This window comes from Apodemus sylvaticus, chromosome 5 (genome assembly GCF_947179515.1).
Source record: "Apodemus sylvaticus chromosome 5, mApoSyl1.1, whole genome shotgun sequence".
Taxonomy (NCBI): domain Eukaryota; kingdom Metazoa; phylum Chordata; class Mammalia; order Rodentia; family Muridae; genus Apodemus; species Apodemus sylvaticus.
The window spans coordinates 112,392,183-112,406,776 of record NC_067476.1 but is presented as its reverse complement, the minus strand read 5'-3'; the positions used below and the strand labels follow the sequence as shown (position 1 = coordinate 112,406,776).

General features: G+C 52.0%; 1 protein-coding gene across 5 annotated transcripts in view; it reads right to left on the bottom strand.

The window, feature by feature from the left end:
* Sirpa (signal regulatory protein alpha) overlaps positions 1–2,291 on the bottom strand; it is a 38,297-nt gene extending 36,006 nt beyond the window's left edge. Inside the window, exons 1-2 of one of the 5 annotated variants that reach the window (XM_052183600.1) lie at positions 1,954–2,291; positions 1,336–1,426 (exon numbers count right to left, since the gene is read on the bottom strand). In XM_052183600.1, the coding sequence (XP_052039560.1) occupies positions 1,336–1,417 (82 nt within the window). In that variant the 5' untranslated portion in view covers positions 1,418–1,426; positions 1,954–2,291. The other 4 variants (XM_052183601.1, XM_052183603.1, XM_052183604.1 and 1 more) reach the window with 4 other exon arrangements.
* Between the last annotated feature and the right edge of the window lie 12,303 nt (positions 2,292–14,594).

The window sequence follows — 14,594 nt, the reverse complement described above, 5'->3', positions numbered from 1 at the left end:
TTTAGGTATTAATCGGGGGGGGGGGGGGGCGGGGGGGACAGCTTTCTGAACTTAGGAGAAATGCCTGTAGATTCCCAAGCCCTGGAGCATAGACAGGGTAGGGCTGGAACTTTGGTAAGGCAGGGGGAGGAAGCAGACCAGACCTCGGAGCTATTTACAAGAGCGAAGTGAAATTCATCATTTGGCCCTGAGAGGACCTATAAGGGTAACTGAAAACTGTGATTGGGGTGGGAGCACATGGGGGGGAGCACTTTCTGGGGAGCACTTGATGAGTTCCTGAGTTTGGGGGGGCGGCACTGCAGCCCAGAGAGAACTCCTGGACACCCCACTTTCCCCCCCTCTCTTTCCCTGAGGTTGACTCTCTCTCCCTCCTTCTACACTGCGATCAGGCACCAAGCCCTAGGCAAACGTTGGTGAGGACCAGGTGCTGAGACAGAATTTACCTCCCTGCAAAAGGAAGGTTGTACAGAGACCCCTATGTCCATAGCACCAATCCAAGAGGACACTAAATAAGGCTCCCTTCTCTCCCTCCCCATCTGTGGCTTAAGCCTTCATATCCTCCCAGAAGAGACCCAGGCTTTTGCAAAACCCCTTTAAGATGCAGCTCTCCTGAATGGTGACCTCACTCCTTGGCCAACCGGCCTTCAGAGCCCTCCTGCTGGAGACAGCCAGGTGTTTGATGTAGGCCAACAAAGAAGACAAGCTCAGAGCCACAGGTACATGCTGGAACTGCAGGGAGCTACTGGAAGCCTGCCTAAGGAAGGCAGGGGGGGTAGCGGGAGGGAGACCATCCAGAGAGGGCTGTGCCCACCACAGGTAAATCCACTGTGTCTCCCAAGGGTCTGTGGATTACTCTTCCTGTCTCCTCCTCTATACACTAACCCTGCTTGCTCTGGCACTAGGGCGAAAGCTCACTCTTCCCCCATCCCAACAGCCCAGCAGCGCGCGAGGACCTCTGCCCTAACCCTCTCTCCAATCAAGTCTAGGAAGGAAGGATATGGGAAAGCTAGGCGCCTTACTGCCTAAAGCAATTGCCAGCCAGCTTCCCCATTCAGATTGGGTAAGGGGTACGGTAAACCAACTCATTCCTATACCCCGCAGCCCTGCGCAGGGCTACCCAGTCACAGTCCACAAGGCGGATCCGGATAAGAAGAGTTCTATCCCGGCTTCTAGCCTAGGCTATGTGACCTTGGGCAAGTGGCTGACCCTCTCTGGGCCTTAATTCTGCATCTGTAACCCCCGTTACAGGGATCTGTCGACATTAGCTGAGCGGCAGTGTACGGGGCCTGAGCCCGCAGCTTGGGGAGGGTGGCAGTGGGAGCTGAGGGTGCTTACCTGCACAGAAACAGGACGCGGAGAGCAGCAGGCAGAGCAGCAGCGGCCCTAGGCGGCCAGGGGCCGGGCCGGCGGGCTCCATGGGCCGCGGCTGCAGAGCAAGGAGGGAGAGCGGCGGTGAGCGCGCTCGGCGGGCGGGCGGGCGGCGCGGGCGAACGACTAAGGCCCCTCCCCCTCCGCTGCCCCCCAGCGCCACCGCCCGGCGGGGTGATCTGACCCCCTCCCACAATGAGACGCCGCCGAGCGGGGAGACTCCGGGAGCGTGACGCCGGGCCAGGCCGGCGGGAAAGGGGAGCGGACCCGAGGGAGCCCGGCGCAGAGCCAGAGGCACGGGGGCGGGGGAGCGGATAGCGAGGGAGAGGGAAAGAGGGGGAGAGGAAGAGGGAGAGGGAGCGGGGACGGAGCACGGAGAGCGAGCGCGAGCGGGGACAGCTCGCAGAGCGAGTGCGGGCTGCGCGGAGCCGTCGCGAGGCCAGCGCGAGGGCGGCCCGGCCGAGCGCCCCCGCCTCGCGCCCGCACCTTCCCGCCCGCGCCCCAGTGAGCCCCGCGAGCTGCGCCGCCCGCCTCGGCTCTGCGCGAGCCCGTCTGCCCGTGCGGGTCCCCGCCAGCCGCTCGGACCTGCGCCGCCGCGCGCAGGGCTGCCAGGCGGTGGAAGCACCGCTCCCTCTGCCCAGAGGCTGGCCGCGCACCACTTTGCGCAAACTTGTTTTTCTGAGGTCGGCGCGGCGGGCTGGCTACTTGGTCCTGTTAAGGTGGACTGGGGAAGTGGCAGCCGATCGCCCCCTCGTCTCGGCCTCTCACCCGGCCAGTCCTAGCCTCCAGTAGGCAAGAGGCTGCCCGCGGCAGGCGAGCTGGCTAGGGTGGAGAGTGGAGGGGGGCGGGGAGGTTTGCTTTCTGCCCCTCCCCAGGAGGCCCTTTTCGTGTGTCCCAAAGCCGAAGGTCGGCCTCCGGGTGGGCTGGGTCAAATCTAGGGGGATCAAATCTTTCCTAGCTGGCCCCGAGGTAAAGCAAAAGCAGGAAGTAAATGCAGGGGGAAGGGGGAGAGGAAGGAGAGAGTGATGGTACAAAAATAGCGTGTGTGTAGGAAGGACTTCAGTGCCTCTTGGTAAAGACGCGCTGGGGGAGAGGAGCAGCAAGAATGCTGTGGCAGGGAAGGAGAGGGGTAGGGCTGGGCCCTAGGGAGGAGACTGACCAGAGGCCTTCTATCAGGGAGAGTAGATTGGGGGTGGAGAGGGCCCAGGCAGCACTGTGCTAGGAAGACCTGGGCTGCAAAATATCGACCCTAGCGAGGAAGAGGAGAGAAAGGAGAGCCAATCTCTAAGAACAGAGCCTCTGGATGCAAAATGTACCCTAGCTCTGGGTTTGCTTGAGCTAGGTCAGGTGCTTGGTCAGTTGGCAGAAGGCTGGGCACCAAGGCACGGAAGAGGAATCAAGACCCTCTATTGACTGGAGAGTTTCAGAGCTGGAAGTTCAGAGATAGACAATTTTGCTTCCCACGATGATGGTTGAGGGACATAATGAAGCAAGGCCGGCCCTGCTGGCCCATCCTCTTAATAAAGAGGATGTTTAGGCTCAGAGGAGAAGGAGGATGATTGCCTAATGGTATAGAAAGCCCCTTATGCAATGACACACACACACACACACACACACACACACACACACACACACACACACACACGCAGTCCTCTGCACCCATGGCCAAAAGCCTGGGAGTTTTTTAGGTTTTTTTTCTTTTCTTTTGTTTGTTTGTTTCGTTTTTCTTACCAGAGAGGCAGTCAGGGTACAGCTTCTGAAGACAGGACCCAGCTTCCAAGCCTTAGATCTTCCCTCCTGGTCGGAGAAGCTGCAGACTTGGAGAAAGACCTTGTTTCTGTGTCTCTGCTTTCCTCAAAGCAGACCAGGCCAACACGAGCAGCGACCCAGAACTGCCATTGGGAGAGTTACGTGAGCTGATATTTGCACTGCATTTAAAGAAGAGCCTACCATGTACCAAGGGCAGGGACCGTGTTTGAAAAGTGCTTGGCAGCAGCCCTTGAGGGACCACAGGGCAGCCCTAGCAGGAAGATTAGTTGTATTTCTTTGGACCTAGGGGATTATAAGAACTCACTTGCAGTCTGGGAGAAGATGCAGGGAAGACAAGCAGAAAGAATGAACAGAGAAGGTCTTGTAGGGAGTGTATGTTTGCAAGTGCACATGTGTGTTAGCTTGGTTAGATAAGGGCAACAGTATGTGGCCAGCATGTCTCGAGGTGGTCCAGAAGCCCAAAAGAATTGGTTCTGCAAATAGGAACTACTGCAGGTAAGATTCAAGTAGGGCCTACCATATTTGATTTACACACTCCAGGGGCCACTATACTTGGAATTAGAGGTGGCTGGAGGGAGGAGAATATGGAGTCAGGGGACAAGGCAAGAAAGAGAACTTGGTTCTAGCATCTGAGCTGAGCTGCAGGGAGAGTCTCCAGATCTTTAAATTATGTCGGATAGGACCATGGTGTCCACTGAAGCCTTGTGAAAACGCTCCTCCAAAATTCACCTAGAACTGGAGAAGGTATGGCCTACTGCTGGAGTCAGAGATGATGCAGCCTCCTGCCTGTGCTGCTCACAGTTCTGGGGCACGCACCCACAGACACCGACCTGCCTGGGATTAGGACCTGGGAGATTAGGAAGGCTAATAATTGTACTACCTGCTATTTATATATAGCATCATTGGCAAAGGCGCTCAGCAGAGCTTCCAAACTACCCCCTTCATGCTCACATCTAAGTGTGGGGGAGTTGACATTTGTCCACATAAAAGTCACTTGTCCCCACCCATCAGTTGTTGTGAGTCCACTGAGATTCGTGGGCAAATGTGTAAAACTAAACGGGCAAGGTAGAGCCTGCCTGGGGTCGCACACGGATTATGACAGATAATTGATATGAACCAGCCATCACAACAGCCAGTCTGGGTGCTTTAATCCAGATGTTATTCGTTCACGGTCCGTGCACTTACCAGCATGCACTGAATGTCTACTGTGTGCTTGGCGATGCACTGGGCAGTAGAGATGGGGCAGCTGGGAAGAACAAACCAGGTGCATGACCCTGTGCTCAAAGGAGCTGATAGATTAACCCGTAATGCTTCACATGTCAGGTGGGTATCGGGGCTCCAGGGAGGGATAAATAGAGACAGGTACCCATAGAGAGGGGCAGTGCAGTTCCAAAAGGCAAGATGGGAGATATGCATACGCTCTTACCTAGTACCTATTTCTTCCCTTTCTCCTGTCGATTCCTCACTCAGCAGCCAATCCTTTTATATGAGGATATACAATAAGGATCTAAATTCATCCCTTCCTGTGTGTGTGTGTGTGTGTATGTGTGTGTTTGTGTATGTATGTGTGTGTGTTTTGCAATGCTGGGGGGTCATTCCAGAGAGAAAACTTAAATGAACAGGAGGAGGGGAAAAATTGTGGACTTCAAAGCTAAGACACAAGAGATTTGACTTAAGCAACAACAACTTCTTCTTTTCTTTTCTTTTCTTTTCTTTTCTTTTCTTTTCTTTTCTTTTCTTTTCTTTTCTTTTCTTTTCTTTTCTTTTCTTTCTTTCTTTCTTTCTTTCTTTCTTTCTTTCTTTCTTTCTTTCTTTCTTTCTTTCTCCTTTTCCTCCTCCTCCTCCAGAGATTTTGACCTCTGTAAGGGTGACAAATGCATTTTTGGTGTGTGCCAGGCCCTAAGATCTATGTTCTCTCCTTGAGGCCCCAAATATCCCTCCATGTTTCTCAATGCTAGGAACAAGGCCAGACAGACATTGACTTGACCAGGGCCATTCTGCCAGGCACGCTGGGGCCCGCAGAGACACACTACTACTGATATAGCCTTGCCCACGCTTGCTGCTGATTCCCATAGCCCTGGGCTGGCATCAGTAGGCCAGCCTGCCTGGCCTCGGCTGCATTTGTGTGGAACCTACCAGGAGGCTCAAGCTGCCAAGGACCTATTTTTACAGGACAAGAGGAACCATTCAGAGTTAGAGGCCTCAGCTCTGAAGCCAGAACAATTAAAAATAAAAGTACCACAGACCCTGGGGCAGTTTGGACCACAGGCCAGCTGTCCTGGAGGGAAGCCTCTGAGCAGGCTGGAAGCAGGGATGTGACTGACTCGCTCTGACGTAGGCCACTCTGACTCTCCCAGCAGTCCCTTTCTGGAGTGGCTGCTGTTAGTCCCATTTTGTAGCTGTAGAAACAGAGGCTCAGAGAGGTCATGACTTACCTAGGACACGTGGTTGTTCAGTCCCCAAGTAGTCATAATTTGAACTTTGAATTCAATTCTTTTTTTTTTAAAGATTTATTTATTTCATGAAATAAGTACACTGTCGCTGTCTTTAGACACACCAGAAGAGGACATCAGATCCCATTACAGATGGTTGTGAGCCACCATGTGGTTGCTGGGAATTGAACTCAGGACCTCTGGAAGAGCAGTCAGTGCTCTTAACCACTGAGCCACCTCTCCAGCCCTGACTTCCATTCCTAACAAAAACAATAAAATACTTCTGTTTGTTCAGCATCTGCTATGCTTTGCAGTTTTGTTCTTTTTTTTTTTTATATAAACAATTGCTCTATTTTTATTTCCTGTGTATATTCGCCTGCGTCTATGTCTGTGTGAAAGCGTCATATCCTCTCAAACTGGAGTTAGAGGCAGTTATGAACTGCCATGTGTTCTTGCTTGAGGAACCATCCCTCCAGTCCCTGCAGTCTTATTCTTGTGACATGATCATGCTATACCTGGTCGGAGTGCTAATTACTACATCATTTAACAGCAGAGAAAGGCAAAAGTTGAAACCACCCCTTCTACTAGGCCTCTCTGAATGGTCTTGCCAGAGCTCCCTGTTACCCAGCATCTTCCCCCAATATTCCCTATCCTCACCCCTATTTAAAGTTACCTTTTTAGCATGTATGGTGGTGTGTCTGTATTGTGACCTTTATCACATTTCGTTGCTCTCTACAGGTTGACTCAGCCCAGAGGCTCGTGTTGCCTCTGGGGACAGATCCAATGGCTCAAAGCTTAGCACACTGAGATTAGCCAAGGAGTAAGTTACCTCCTCCATCTCGCTTTGTAGATTAGGGCAGTGCTAGGGCCCTACCCAAACTTTCTTGTAAGGGTTAAATGAGTTCTTATTGGCTATTACAGTTGTTTTCCCTAGCACTGCAGCCTCAGGACTTTCAACAAGAAGCAGGAGGTTGTAAATTAGTATGTGTTATATTTGTAAAGTGCTCTGCCCCAGCTCACAGGTGAGGCGCCACAAGGCCTCACGTTGCAAGGCAGGTATCTCCCTACCAGCCTGTGCTGCAGCCACAGTGCTTGATAATCATCTCTCTTCTTTGGCCACAGCCCTCACATCTGTGATTTTCCAGTGTGGGTGAACCTCAGATCCCCTAGAAAGATTGTTAGACCTAAGTTCCAAAATTCCACCCCAACTTCAGGAGGTATCAGGTCATCTGAGAATCTGCATTCCTCACAGGGGTCCCAGGAAGCTGATGCTGTAGGTCTGGGGGTCACACTTTGAGCCAAGCCATAAATGGTTTATAAGCCAGGCCCCAGCTTCCTTGTAGTTGGTCATTTTGTTCTGGTCCTGTCTTCTTAGGGGCAGGCAGAGGTAAGGACAGCACCAGCCTATGTGAAGGCAACAGTGGTCCCAGGATGGGGGGTGGGGTGAGGGTGGGGCTATCACAGATCATTTACCACACCCCCAGGGAGCCATGAGGTAATTAGTGCTTTCCCAGGAAAATCAGAGACTGAACCACTCAGCAGGCAAGCAGACAGGCAGCTAAGCTAGCTCCCTAGCTCAGTTTGCCCGCTCTCCCCCACCCTAAACTCATCAGGGGTGGGGTGCATTGTCAGGCCCTAAACACTGTTCTCGCTCTGGGGATCTGGTTCTACCCGGAGCCAACCCAGCTGTGCCGAGCTGAGCCTTCCCCACTGAAAGCCCAGACAGAATGTTCATTACATCTATGAATATCAAAAGGCCCGGGTTTCAAGGCTGAGTGCCTGGTAAAAACTGCTAACCAGAGCCTTGGCTTGGAAGCCTGCAGTGAGCTCCAGCCCTGAATGAGTCCAGTGTACTGACTCCTCCCCGAGACTCTCCCCCTGGACCCCTAGAAACAATCTTATCCCCACTCCACAGGTGGGAAAACTGAGGCAGATGTAATATGCTTGTCCAAGGCACGAAACTTGAAAGCCCCAGAAGCAGGCTTTGAACAGTGTGACGTCCCCTTCTCTGCAGTCCTGGGCTTTGCCCAGAGCTTGGGACAATCCACAGTACCCTCTCTGGGTCTCCCTGCCCACTAAGATGATAACTTGATGGTATGCGCGTCCTTCTGTGGTCCCAGGGCTGACCAGGCAGGGCACGCAGGGTCTGGTGAAAGAAACAAAGGTCACCCGGCTTTACTTCGGTTGATGGCCCACAGAGCCTAGGGGTGGAGAGACGTTCATTTGTTCCTGGGTCTGCCCTCCCTGGCTATGTGACCCTGGGTGGCTGTAAGCCACATTGAAATCCAGGATTATTGGGTGTGGGGAGGGAATGAGAGAAGAAACGAGCTCACTAAAATCAGAGTGTGACATGAGACATTCCAACCCCTTCTCTATTTTAGTTCTGGTCAAAGCATAGCTCAGACGCGGTACCTTGGGGTCCCTTTGCACATATCTTTTTCTTCTCCCCACATGTAAGCCACTCTTCTTGGTTTTATCTTCATAAACCACACTACCCGCATCATACCCTGCTCTGACACCTGCCTTTCTCACATCCTCTCTGGCTCCTTTCTCCTTGGACTGTTCACCGTGCTCTTCATAAACCACCCAGAAGCCTTCCTTGTGGGTTTTTGAAATGAAATCGGAAACTCTTATCTTGTTCAAGAGGGTCTCACATGGTACTCCATGCGTGTACATGATTCATCCGAAACACACCTGCCTCAGGACCTTTGCACTTGCTGTCGGCTTTGGCAGCAGTCCTCTTCCCCCAGTTATCTGCCTTGCTTGTTCCAACTCTTCCTGCTCTACTCACATGCAGTCTCCTCAGGAACGCCCGCCTCAGCCACACCATCTAAATGTGTGCTCTCGCTTTGTCCCACCTGCTCCTCTTTTGGGGTGGGGTGGGGTGTAGTCATATTTCCTGGTGACTAATGTTTCATATTATGGGTTGGGGTGAGTCTCCATTCATATTAAGGCTACATGTAGACTCCACCTTTATTCCAAAGTACCTGAGCTGGGCCTGCACACAGTAGGGCCTCAAGAAGTAGCTGATGACAGTGACAGTGGATGGAGTTGAGCAGAAAGCAGAAGGCTCTGCCTGTAAGAGCACTGGCCGCTTCTCAGAGGGGCTGAGATCCCCCCATCCCGAGGGAGGTTGGGCCTGGCTTGAGTCAAAGAACAGGTGCTTTTGTCCGACCTTCCCCCGCCTCCCTCTGGTGTCATTCTGTTTTGGGACTGGAGTATCGGTTCCTGCTAAGCGACTTCCCTGAATCTAAGGGAAAACCTGAGCAACACACACCGCTTCCTCTCTGTCGGTTTCTGCTGAACTTCGACAGTGGCCTTTGAGGAACGACAACCACACGGCGCCTGTCCAGAGCCTTGCCCTCGCATGTATATCAGCAAGAGGCTTTGCCACACTGGGCCAAGGCCCACACTGGGCCAAGGCTCTGAGCTCCTCTGTGCTCGCTCACCCACTGCACAGCAGAGCTAGCAGGCTGTCTGGGGAGACAGGCTGCCTGGACAGACCACTGGGTTGGCAGCCAAGCCAGACTGATTTTTTTGGTACCATTCCCACCTCTACCTCTAGTCTCTGCTAGGCTCTCCGCTCCTGTCCTCCACCCCGCCCCAACTGTCCTTCACATCTGAGAGCCTGCTTGGTCTCCATCTGCTGCTGGGCTCATCACTAAGACAGCAGGGCCTGTCCTGAGCAGGACAGGCTGAGCAGGAGGCCAAGCTGCTGCTGATAAGGAGCTCACTACCTGTTGCAGCAATCTTAGCTCTGAGAAATCAGAGGCCTGTCTGCTGTCCTGCTGCTTCTGAGTTCCCAGGGTCTGACTAAACAGCTCCCTACCTCCCTGCCACTGTGTCACCACCCTGGAGTCGCTCCCAAGGGCCCCGTGTCAGCCACTGTACACGGTGGGGGAGAGAGAGCGTAATTCTGAGTGTGTAGCTATTTCTCTATGTTTATTATATGTATTTGCAAATGAGTCTGGACACACTTGTCTATTTACAAACATCCAAATGTGTTGGACCTGTCTTTGTGATTTTGCATGTCCCCGTGGGTTATGTGTATGTGGTTGCTCGCACGTGTGTGAGGACTGTACACATATGCATCATGTGCTGTCTGTGATATCGGTATGCAGCATGCATGCCTTGCCGTGTCTGTGAATCTGCATGTCTGGGACATCCTTTGATGTATCTTGTTATGTGTGCTTTGGCCTTCTTCCCCTACCAGGCTCTCCTGGGGGAGCTGGGCTACTCCTGAAGTGTTCCTTCCCTTAGAGTTACCTGACTGGCTAAATCCAGACATGGTCCACACCCCTCCTCCCCTCCAGCTAGAGGTGCTAATCACTGGGTTATATGCAGATGGCAAATGTGTAGCTGCTGCTAGGCTTAGGGGAGGGGCAGTGGAGGGGGAGGGGGTGTACAGATGAGCAAAGGGGGGTGGGGGGAGTTGAGGAGAGGAGGGAAAGAAAGGGGGGAAGAGCAGGAGAGAGAAGAGAAAGCAGGCAGAGGAATGGAAAGGGGGGAAGAGAGGGAGGAGGAAGAGAGAGAGGGAGAGAAGGTGGGAAGGAGGAAGGAAGGGAGGGAGGGAGGGAGGGAAGGAGAGTAAGAGAGACAGAGACTATGCATTTAGAAGTAGAACAGGTCTGCAGCCTTTAGGTGCTTTGGGTTACAAGGTCTTTTCCTGAAGTACAGCTTTTACCAAGAGGAAGGGAAAGCTATGATGTTGTTTTCCTTTCCCTAATCATCATGGAGTTTTAGCACCACAGGATTATAGAATGCTAAGACATCTTAGGTCGGTGGAAGTCTTGAGCCAGCACAATTCTAGGTTTCCAGAACTGCAATCAAGGGCGGAACTAGTTCTGGGATGGTGCTGTCTGCTAGGTTTCAAAGAGACAAATAGTTGAGGCACCTAGTTAACATTTCAGAGCGCAGGGGATGGGAGGGGGTGGGGTAGGGTGGGAGTGGGGGCAGGGGGATGCTGGCCACCAGGCCTCCCTCAGTCCCTACCTGTTACTGGGCCCTCCTGGCAGGCACGCCCTGCTCCCTACCCTACACTCTCCAGCCCAGGGGCTTGGCTGCCCTTCCATATATAATCCAACCATATTAGTTCCTGGTCTTTCTCTACTACTCTCCCATGGCCCTCCTAGTCCCCTGTGTCCCCTCTCCCTCCCCATCCTCTCCTCTCCCCCCTCCTCACTTGACCCGGCTCAGTCTGGTCCTGTCCACTCTAGACTCTCCCAGATGTCCCTGCCTCTGCCTCTGCTCTCCCTTTTATCTACAACAAACTCTTCTCCACCGTGCCTAGGAGCAGTCCTGTGCCTTTCCCCTTTCTCTCTCTCTCTCTCTCTCTTTCTCTCTCTCTCTCTCTCTCTCTCTCTCTCTCTCTCTCTCTCTCTCTCTCTCTCTCTCTCTCTCTCTCTCTCATTCAATATCTTCCTGGATTCAGCCTTTCTTTGAACACAGTCACAGCCAGGGAGTGGCTTTGAAAGCTCATCAGGCTCTGGCCCTGGTTCTCACGGGGCCATAGTTCAGATGTTTGGGGCATTCTTGAGGCTGGTAAACTGAATTAGGCTTCTCACCTGAATGGTCTGCAGACTCATATTACCTTCACAGATCATGCTTCCAGCCAACATGAGGGTGTCTGTGTTCCCAGAATGTGCGTGCAGTGGCTTAGCTGCTGCAGGTGTATAGACAATAAGGAGAGAGATCTGTCCATAATAGAGGCTGAGTAACCCGACTTCAGGGCAGATGGCCAGCTAAGCAGGCAGGCAGACACATTCATTGGAATACCCAACACACACACACACACACACACACACACACACACACACACACACACACACACACAGAGTCTCCTGTAGCTTAGACTAACTTCAAACTTATCATATAGCCAAGAATGATCTTGGACTTTTAATTCTCCTGCATCCATCTCCCAGGAGCTGGGATTACAGGTGTGTATCACTATACCAGATTTTCTGTTACTGAAGATAGACCTCAGGGCCTTTTGCTTAATAGGTGAATAGTCTACTAACAGAGCCACATTCCAAGATCTTTCTTCCTTATTGTGCCTTCAGATGGCAGCTTAAAAGACCAGGTTGTATTCTTTCTGGGATCCTGGGAATCATCCCTGAGGACCCTGGGAGTCATCCCTGAGGCCTGGGAGTCATCCCGGAGGCCTGTCACTGCTCTAGACTTTGAAATGGCGCTTGATGGCCCACTGGACTCTGGCTGCTCTCCTCCCCTGCTATGTCCAGTTCTTCCTGTACATGAAACCTTGTTGCCTTTTCTTGCAGCAAACCTTTATTTATTAGTAGAGCAAAAGCTCCCGGTTAATTCTAAGAGCCATCAGAGAAAGCGTTTAACATATTTAATTCGTAATTTCCCGTAGTTTTCAACATTTAGCACACAGGAGGCACTGAATAGATGTTTGTTGACTGACTGATTGATTGTGTCCATTAAATTCAGCTCATTCCTCCTTTGCCGACTCAGTCCCGAAAGCCCTTCCAGGTGTTTTCCCAGGTCACTGTCCCTAGGAGCCTCTGTGGATGAGAATCTCTGCAGGCACAGAAACCATGTAGTGAACACTGTGTCGGATCAGCCTTCCCACCTGTGGCATCCAGTTGGGACTGCCCTTCTTGCCTCTTGTCTGGTAAGGTCACCCAGAGTCTGGCACCCAGGAAATGCAGGCGATTGCCAGCAGCTCGGCACGGTAACTCGCAGTCCCCATTGATCCCAACTGTGAGTGCCAGGCCAACCCATTGGCAGCATCTGCTTCAGAGTCTAATTTGCAATTGCATGTTCCCAGGTTCTTGCCACTTAATATTTAATAGCCAGACAGCTGGCCTTTGCTGGAAGCCATTGAAGAACCTGATTACCTTTTATGTGAACTTGGCTTTAAGGGAGCCCTGGACTGCTTTGAGATTAAGCATAAAGCCGGCATCCTAAGTCTGGGGCCAGCAGAGACCTAGATCATTAGGTGCTGGTGGAGGACTGACTGCCTCTGGGCTTGGGGCTCCTGGATGACCTTACAGGCCAGAGTGAGGCAGGGCCACTCCAGATGTCCCTGCCTCACCTCTTGTACCACACAGGTCCATTTGGGCAGGAGGAGAAAGGAAGAGTGCTAATGGGACCTTCCCTGACTCATATCCTAGCTGGATAAGGGGGAAAGGGGGATTCCGTCTGGGCCATTTCCCAACAGGAAAGGTGGTTCTATCCTGTGTGGCTTGGCCACACAGAGCTAGTTTGTGTGGTTCCATCGATGCCATGGAGATGGGTCTAGGCTGCCATGCCAGTTTACCCTAGCATAAAGCTGTGGATTCTTCCACAGAAGGACATGAGACAGTAGTAATGCCCTGCTCCTTGATGGCCAAGCCATGCTGGCTCCCCACCCCTCTCCCCCACCCATACCTGGGGATGCTGGGGTCAGCTCTGAAGCCTAAACTCTGCAGGACTGTTGAGTGGAGATGGAGGAGGTCCAAATGACCTGTGCAGAATTAGGAAGGTTCAGGAAGGAGGAGTATCAGTCTCTGCTATTGTCCCCCAGGGGTCCACAGGGTCAGGAAACAGACTTCAGAGTTGGTTTCTCAGCGGATGTGTGTGGAGAGAGGTACTCTTGGGAACACAGCCTTCCCTGATCCCAGGGGGAACATCACAGGCTTGGGAGGTTGGTCCTGGTGCTTGTTTTGCTCCCATTAATCTTGGGGGAGTCCAAGTCCCTGTCCTACATCCTGCTTCTGCACATGCAGGGCTGCCTCAGTGCCCAACCCTCTCCGGACTTGTCAAAGTCCTCGGGGCCTGTAAACATCACCGTGCTCTGGAGGGGGTGATATTTATCAAGCACTTCCTGTATGGAAGGTGCATACTAAGTAAACAGTTGCCCATACACATCTCATTTAATCCTGACCATCCTAGCCCCTATGTCTCTGTTCTGGCATCATTCACAGGTGTGGGCCGTGCCTTCAGAATGCACCCTGTGCCAACACCTTTCCACGCTGAACGACATTCACCGACCAGCACCCGAGCTTCTCCTCATGTCATCTGCCTCTCTCCTGGCCCCTCCAATCCACCCTTTGCAGGAGCCAGGAGGTCTTTCAGCAAGAAATCATGTCATGTTGTTTTCCTGCTTTGGCCAACCTAAAAAATTCTACTCCACTCCTCAACTGTATGGTATAATCTTGCATACACAACTTGCTTCAGCCACAGAGGCCTTTATCCTCCTCAACCGAGCCTGTGGAAGCCAACTTAGGGCTTTCCCGTGACTACTGTGGGTCCCTTGAGGCTCTGTTCCAGTGTCATAATCCGTCATCATTCTGTAAAACACCCCTCCCTGCACCCAGCTTCTCGCCTAGTTTCACATGTTTTAGCTCCCCTCACCTTCTGATACTTTTCCTATTTATTTATTTATTTATTTATTTATTTATTTATTTATATGCTAACCGCCATGTAAACTTCATTTAGAGTTTTGCTGTTGGATCCTCGGGACCTAGAAAGTGCCCGGCACGTCGCAGGGAGTGGCTGGAGCTTGTTCAAGGATGTGAATGTGGCCTTAGGAATAGGCAATTATTATTGTTATCCCGATTTACCGAAAGTTGGGCAGAGTCAAGTACAATTCGCCACATCCAAAAAGAATGAAGTCAGCTCCAGCCCTCGTCTCCAGGGCTCAGTGCCCAAACTATGATTCATCAGTTTGCTTTACCCCCTCCAAAGCCAAGGTAACATCATGGAAGAGGGAGCAGAAGGATTATAAGAACTGGGGTGGGGGTGGCAGGGAGTTCGGCGAAATGCTGTCTTTTGAACATAGCATAGCCATTGCAATCATGAGCACACAGCCACTCCGCTTTCCACCACAAGGCAAGCACACAACCAAAGAAGACAGGCGAGCTGGAGGGGTCCACTTAGAAAGAGAAAGGGAGTAGGCAGGAGCAGACAGCATAATGAGGGTGAATATGGTATGACACATTATATACGGGCATATAATTGTAAAAATATTAAAAATTTAAAATTTCTAATAATTAATTAATTTTTAAAAGCTCTATCAGG